General features: G+C 30.7%; 1 protein-coding gene across 1 annotated transcript; it reads left to right on the top strand.

Annotated features, from left to right (window-relative positions):
- Window positions 1-966: 966 nt before the first annotated feature.
- LOC120082126 (adenylate isopentenyltransferase) lies at window positions 967-2,308 on the top strand. The gene has a single exon (XM_039037363.2). The coding sequence runs from the start codon at window positions 1,019-1,021 to the stop codon at window positions 2,054-2,056; it is 1,038 nt and encodes a 345-aa protein (XP_038893291.1). The 5' UTR covers window positions 967-1,018; the 3' UTR covers window positions 2,057-2,308.
- Window positions 2,309-8,005: the final 5,697 nt, after the last annotated feature.

The raw sequence follows: 8,005 nt of genomic DNA, 5'->3' as shown, positions 1-8,005 counted from the left end.
CAATAAATTGAAGTTGCGCAACTTCAGTTGGACTTCTTTATGAATAGAGAGAAGAGTCACTACCGTTGTAGGGGAGACATGATGATTGTTTGGTCTCCAAGTGAGAGATTGTTAAGAAAAAAATGAAGCCCAACCAAGGCCCATTTTCTTTGTTTTATGCTTAACTCTTAAGCAAGTTTCTCATTGGCCAACATGGAGGTGAGTAATGATGAAGAATGAATTCAGGGCCGTGAAAATTTTTCTTATAAAATGCAAATTAGTAGTGGTTTTTAAAACCAGCAATGTGTCGAGAGTTTCTTAAGCGAATTAAAATTATATATATATGTTGTCGAATTGATTTCTTTGCGTTGTCTCACAGTGAGCATTTTTTTTCTCTTTTGAGAGTTTTGTGAGTTTTGTAAGAGTGATTTGTGAGTAGTTCTTTTGAGAGAAAAGTGAGAGAAATCATTCTTGAGCATTGTAAACTCTTGTACTCTTCTCCTTGACTATTTTAGTGGAACCTGCATCGGTAGAAAAGAACTGAGCGTAGTCCAAACTGAGTGAACCAGTATAAACCGGGTGTTATCTCTCTTCTTTTAAACTTATTTATTATCGTTCTTGTTACTTGAAAGCTTAGGTTGGTTTATCTATTCTTTTAAACTATTGAGTTACGAATTGTTTATTCTGCATAATTTAGATTGATATATTATTATCCCTATCATTTAATTATGGTTTAGCTAGTATTAATACCTAAGTCTAATATAGAAGATAATTTTCTAGATGTTTATTCTTTTAGTCAAAGGAAAACAAGATACTAATTTAAACCAAACCGGATGGAAAACTATTAATTTAAACGAAGGAGGGGGGATTAATTAAATTTGACTACAAAAAAAAGGAAATACATAATTTAAATTTAACATAATTATCAAATATCTCCATTAAAAAAAAAATGAAAAAGGGTCGGGCAGAAAAGTATTCAAATAAATAAGGGTTGCCCACCAAAGTTGAAAAACACTGGGAGAGAGAAAAATTAGAAGAAATGCGTATTGATTCAACATCTTCCTTTAATCTTATGACACTCCCTCCTCCTCCTTCTTCTTCTTCTTCCACCTCCTCCTCTTCTTATTCTTCAGCTCTTTTAAACCTTCCATTTTCTCGCCGGAGAAAATGGCAGCGAGTGAAGGCCATTGCCGGCGGTGAAAAAGAGAAGATTCTGGTGATAATGGGCGCCACAGGTTGCGGCAAATCCGGGTTATCCGTTCAACTAGCCTCTCATTTTCAATCTGAAATCATCAACTGCGACAAAATGCAGGTTTATAAAGGTCTCGACATTACAACTAACAAGATTCCTCTCCACGAACGACATGACGTTCCACACCATTTACTGGGCGACGTGGATTCGCTTCACGAAGAATTCACTCCCTTCCATTTCAGACTCCGTGCCGACAATGTCGTTTCAGATATATGCTCTAGGAACAAACTACCTATTCTAGTAGGTGGGTCCAATTCCTTCATTCATGCAATGCTCGTGAACCATTTCAATCCAATGGACGACGTTTTTCTCACTCATAGTCATATTCCTAAATCCCTTATTTCATCCGATTTACGTTACCGTTGTTGTTTCCTTTGGTTAGACGTCTCGTTTCCGATTTTGTCAGAATATTTATCAATCCGAGTCGATGAAATGCTCCAACTCGGAATGTTTGAGGAATTAGCCGAGTTTTACCATCCCGATACGGCAGAAACGACGCCATATACTGGGATTAGAAAAGCAATAGGAGTGCCGGAGTTTGATAATTACTTCAAAAAATATCCGCCGGGTCAAAAAAATGGGATTAATAGAGAAGCGTTTGAAGAAGCGGTTGATGCTATAAAAAGGAACACGCACGTGCTAGCGGAGAGACAGATAGGGAAGATTTTGAAACTGAAAGGGGCGGGTTGGGATATTCACGTGTTGAATGCGACGGAGGCGTTTAGGGCGGTGGTCCAACCGGGAACCGGCCGGAACCGGAAACAGATTTGGGAGAAGCAGATTTTGAAACCGAGTTTGAGGATTGTAAAGCGCTTTTTGGAGTAGTTTGTTGTCTTTGTTCGTTCATTTGTAAGTTTATTATTATTATTATTATTATTATTATTATTATAATTTGTGCTTCCTCGCATTTAATTTTCCACCTGAAGAAAACCCGGCGGAACGAACGGAAGTTTGAGTTGGAGAACGACGATTGGGTTTTTCCGGCTGAGAATTGGTTTCTACTTAGCGAGTGGAGATTTCCCAAAATAATAATTTAAACACATACCCGACATTCAATATACCATTTTTTATTTTTTATTTTTTTGTGCTTTTAACATTATTCTTCTCATCTCTCTCTTAAATTCCTTTTATATATGGTGAGGAAATTAAATAAATAAAGTGGTTATGTTCACTTTCTACGTATTTTTATTTTAATAGCTTATGTAATCAATTTAATATAGCCTTCTCAATATTTTTGTATAAATCAAGTTTGGTTATTTATTTTATATTTTAAAGTTTTTAGTTATCACGATCATTTGTTTCATTTTTCAATTCTTGATCTAAGATGAACATATCTCTATGCATTCCACTTTCAATCATATAAAAAAAAAAAATTAAAATATTTTTAAAAATATAGTAAGAATTTTTTACGTGATAAATAATGATTGAACAATTTATTTACTTGCATAAAGATAGGTGTAACTTGAAATGCACCTAAATATTTTTTGTTTAAGATTTAACTACTAACTAATGTAGCTTCTTTATAAGTCCAACATTTAAATCCTCCCAAACTAAATTCCATTCCATCAATCTATATAATGTAATATTATCAAAATAATAATAATAAATATAAATCAAATACTACGTGGTTAACATGTGGTAAGTTTATAAAACCATATACGATGGTATCTTCCCTTTGAATACACAATAGAAAATGCCTATTTCGGGAAGGAGGAAAAAAAAAAAAAAAGAGAGAGAGAGTTAAACATTAAAGGAAAAAAAGAAGAAGAAAAAAAAAAGTCTAATTTTGCATCTGCCTAAGACCATTCAATTAACAACATCATACAAGAGTAAGCACATGGATAAGACAAGCTATAATGAATTTGAAACAATCAATTCTAATCGTGACAATTTCGGTCTTCCCAAAATGTATTATTACCTTTTAAATAAATTAAATGGGGACTATCGTAATAATCATACTAGTAGATAATTGCAATAGGTAACACTTTTAGAATTAATAATTAAGTATATATCAACATTTTAAAAGAATTGCAAATACAATAAATCTTTTTGTTAATTGATAGATTTTATCGTTGATAAACTCCAATTAGCGATATAACATATCACTGATAGACTTATGAGTATTAGATCTAAATTTTACTATATTTGTAAATTCTTTTGCATTGTGTTATATCTGTAAATACTTTACAAGAGTTGATTCTTTAAAAACTTGGAGTGGATGGTTTGACCCGAAGAAATTATGGTATGAAATTTCAATGGGATAGTATCAAGAGTCAAATAACACATTAGATGAAGATATAGACATGATTGAAAATGAAATTATAAGATGCATCGATGGAGGACGCATAAGAAAAATGAAATATTTTCTAATGGTTGGGTAAATGTCATATTAAATGGGGACCAAACTAAAATTGAAGACCAAAATTAGGCATAGGTTTCGAAATAGTTATATATCATTTTCATGTTTCCTGTAACTCCATCCTTCCTCCTTCTTTCTTCGTTTTAGGAAGCTACATGTCTATTCCAACAGCAATCTAATCGGTGATATAATTTATAAAATGGGATTCCAAATTCCAATCGTTTCCCTTTTCCAATAATAACCTCTCTCTAAATTCTTATATTTTACACATGTTTTTGATATGGACATTTCAGCTGCAAATTATTTAATTTGGCTCTTTAATATATACATCTACTTATATCCATTTCAAAATTTTAATTCTTTGATCAACACAAAATATGTATCGTACAACATAACATGAAAATCATCTAGAATTATTGAATTTTGGGACCCATGTGATCATATATTATTATTATTATTATTGTTGATCTAATTTGTTTGTCCACTTCCATTCAATTTGATTTTAAGTTCTTGAACTAACCCAATATCTAGATTTCAAGGTATTACAATTATATATATGCATTGTTTTTCTTTATAAGAAAGAATGTTAATGAATGTGTTTGTTAGAAAAACATGCGCATGTTTTCCAATTCCCAATAGAAACAATAGCCCATAGTTTTATTTTAAATCCAAACTTGTGTCACCTAGGGTTTAGAAGCTCAAGTGGCGGTGTGGATATTTGAATTTTTGTAATAGAATACAATTATATACATCTAAATTTCTGTATTTAAATGTGTTGGCTCCATGATTAATACTAAGTGTGACTTGAAAGATAAGGTTCAAAAGTTTAATCTTATTTTATGTAGTTCTTGAGAGATTGTCTTAGCTCTGTAGTATCTATGAACCTGAGGAAAGCCCACTTGTATATTATTGTCTAATGTTTAATTAGATAACTATATTTGGATTTTTAAAATCGTGTTTGTTTTTTCACAATTTTTTAATCATATTTTCAACTCATTTTCTAAGTAAACATTTAAATTTTTAGTTAATTTTCTAAGAATGAGAAACTTTTTTTAGTTTTAAAAACTTGACTTAGCTTTGAAAATTCTAAGAGGCCGTTTGTTTTTCTGGGAATGTAGATAATCGAAATTTTTAGAATTGTAGATGTGTAGGATTTCATATGTCTAGCATCCTTGTATGAATATTTTTGAAGATATCTAAGAATACTTGGATAATTGTATTTGTTTTATAGGAATTTCTACCCAAGAATCTTAAATTTATATAATGTTCCAAGAGTACCTTTACACTATTCAGTAATTTATAATTAATTTAACATAATTTGAACTTATATAACATATTTGTTTTGATTAATTTGAATTTTTTTAAAATTAGTATAGTTTTATTATTTTATTTGTTATTTTTATCAACAAAAATATATATATTAATTTAAGACATTTTACATATACAATATCAATTTAAATTTTGAATATCTTTGTAAAAAATAAACACAATTTCATTATAAGCATAGAAAATTAAATACATAGCTAATAGTATTTATTTTAATTGTAAACTGAAAATAAAGAAGAGCGTTATATATATATGTGTGTGAAAAAAAAAGGTTAACAAAGTAACAAGAAATGTCCTAAACATGAGAATCTAGAAAACTCATGTTTTAGAACCATGACATCTTATATTATGGCAAAACAAATGCAGTAATCTAGATGTCTATCCCATAAGAATTTTGGATTCCTATAAAACAAACTACCCTTAAGACTAATTTGTGAAATTATTATTTTTTAAAATAAATGATTATCAAGTGTGACCTAAGTTAGTAAAAGAGTAATTAATATACATATATATACAAAGGCACATGTATATGTACATAGAAAGCTTTTGTTTACGTATATTTTCTATTCCTTAACATAAACAAAGAAAAGCTTGAGTTTGTGTGAAGGTAAGTTGAACATATATAGACAAAAAAATATAGAAAGATGTTTGCATATAGGTGAGTAGAGTAAGGAAAAGTAAGAGGGTTCAGCAGATAAAAGGTGTTCGATGTAAACTTCATAAGGTTGGAAGGTGCAGAAATGAAACTGTGTTTTAAGGAGACAAAAGAAGCAGGTGGCAGAGGATATTAAATGGTAACCTATTTATGGATGTACATAGGATTAAAATATAAGGAGGAGGGGGGGAAAGAACAGTGATTGGCATATAGCATACGCATGTATGGTAAAAAGGGGGGGAAATGGGGAAGCGGCAGAACTTGGTGTTGGAGAATGTTGTTTGGAGCCATTGAAAACTGAGCCCTAAAAGGTACATAAATACATATAAATACTAAAAATAAGAGATTAAAAATTCAGACGTCAGAGACAAAGTCAGTGCTCAGTGCGCGTGCGGCTTCCTTCTTCTTCTTCTTCTGCATGCGCATGATCCTATAAATTTTAATTTTAATTTCAACCAAATACCAAATACCATCTTTTCTTTTCTTTTTTTTCTTTTTTTTTTTTTATTTTATTTTCTGCTTCACTGCCAGTTTGGTGGCCGGCAGCCGGCTGCTGCGGTTTCGGTTTCATCACTTCCCCCTCCTCTTCCTACTACCACTCTACTCACTCTACCACATTCCTAATCCTACTTATGTTTATCATTATTCCCTTTTTTTTTTTTAATTCCTATTACATCTCATTCTCTCTCTTTTATATTCTCTACTTGACCCTCCATTTTTTTTTTTTTTTTTAAAGTTTTAAATAATAATAATGGTCACCTATGTTTCATCATTCTCTCCTTATACAATCAACTTTTCACTCATATTTCCGCCATTTAATTTTTTTTTAAGTATTAGACTTATTAACCATACGATTTAGGGTACTATCTGACATAAAAATTTAAAATTATAGCTAATAAATCTATTAATTTTAAAAACATTTTCATTTGTAAATGATCTTATTATACAATAAGAACTTTACAGTTTAGAATTATATTTAACATTAAAAAAAATTAGTGAAAGTTTCGAGCTAGTATATTATTATTATTGTTGCAAAGAAGAGAGCCAACTTCGCATTTTGGAATTATGTTATAATATTATTATTGAAAAAAACGATTTTCCAAAAGACGAGAGTGGGCCGAGTTTGGAGACTCTATTATCCGGCCCACTTGCAGTTTGTAAACGAACGCAATTCTCATTAACGAGAAGACCATTCTGTAGGCCCAATCCACATGCAGTTAGTTTCTTGACACGAAAATTATACCATAAATAATTTTAAAATTGATTTTATATTTTATATTTTTACATAAAAAAACTTTACCGTCTTGACTTTTTCTTCTTCTCATGTTACAAAAGTTTTATCTTGTTAGCGCAACTAGACAAGTTTTATCTTGTTAATTTTAAAATGAAAATTTGAAAAATATCTCCAGACAGTTTCTATCTAAAAATGTCTAAATGTAAATTAAAATAAATAGTAATTATTTTAAAATAGGATAGATATAACCTTCCCGACAATCAACAAACTTACAATATTTAAATATAAAATCTAATCCAAAAATTCAAATCAACCGTAAATAAATAAAGGAACACTACAAGAAATTTGAGCTTTGATGTCGGTTGCAAAAAACTAAAAATAGATGTACAAGGTTTCTAAAAAAAGGGATCTTTAATGTCGGTTTAAAACCAACATTGTAACTACCCATTTAATTATTTTCCCTTTAGTAAAAAATCCACTTTCATTCTCTACCCTTATTCTCTCTTTTTTCTCACAAAATTTCTATCCCTCTCCTTTCTCACAAAATTTTCTCTCTCCAAAAACTCACTCACCACTGTTGTCATCCTTCATTGCCCGTTGTCAATCCGTCGCCGCCATTGTCTCCTCTCTCTGCCCGTTGTTAGTCCGATGTCATCATCATTATGAAGAACCGTTGATTGTCAGCAGCATCATTCGTTAGATCTTGTTCGTGTCGTTCGTGTAGATCTTGGTCGCAAATCATTAGTTTTCAGCACCTCCATTCGTGAAGATCTTCATTCATTAGATTACTTGACGTTTTTTCAATGTCAAGTAAAGGGTATACTTGATACTTATAAAAGCGTCGAGTATTCGAGTGTCAAGTATAGTGTGATAACTTGACTCCGAAAAAACGTAGACAAATGTTTCTTGATATAATTTTCGTGTCAAGAAAGATAATACACTTGACATTGATGGTATGTCAAGTTTATTGATTCATAACATTGATTACATATCATATATGATAACTCTTCGAATTTTTTTATGTGTCAAGTATATGTCTTTTTTTTTTCCAAATTAAATGCCCCAATCGATATTCTCATTTTCTGCCTTGTATTCCAACAATATAAGTACATCAACTAAATAAACATTATACATTCAGGATCTATCAACTCAATATATTCACTAAAATTCCATATGTTCAACTATGACCTTTCATATAAA

Source organism: Benincasa hispida, chromosome 7 (assembly GCF_027475165.1).
Source record: "Benincasa hispida cultivar pf3 chromosome 7, pf3_genome.v1.1, whole genome shotgun sequence".
NCBI classification, from domain to species: Eukaryota; Viridiplantae; Streptophyta; class Magnoliopsida; order Cucurbitales; family Cucurbitaceae; genus Benincasa; species Benincasa hispida.
Note: the sequence above shows the minus strand (reverse complement) of the source record. Positions and strands in the feature narration are given on the sequence as shown.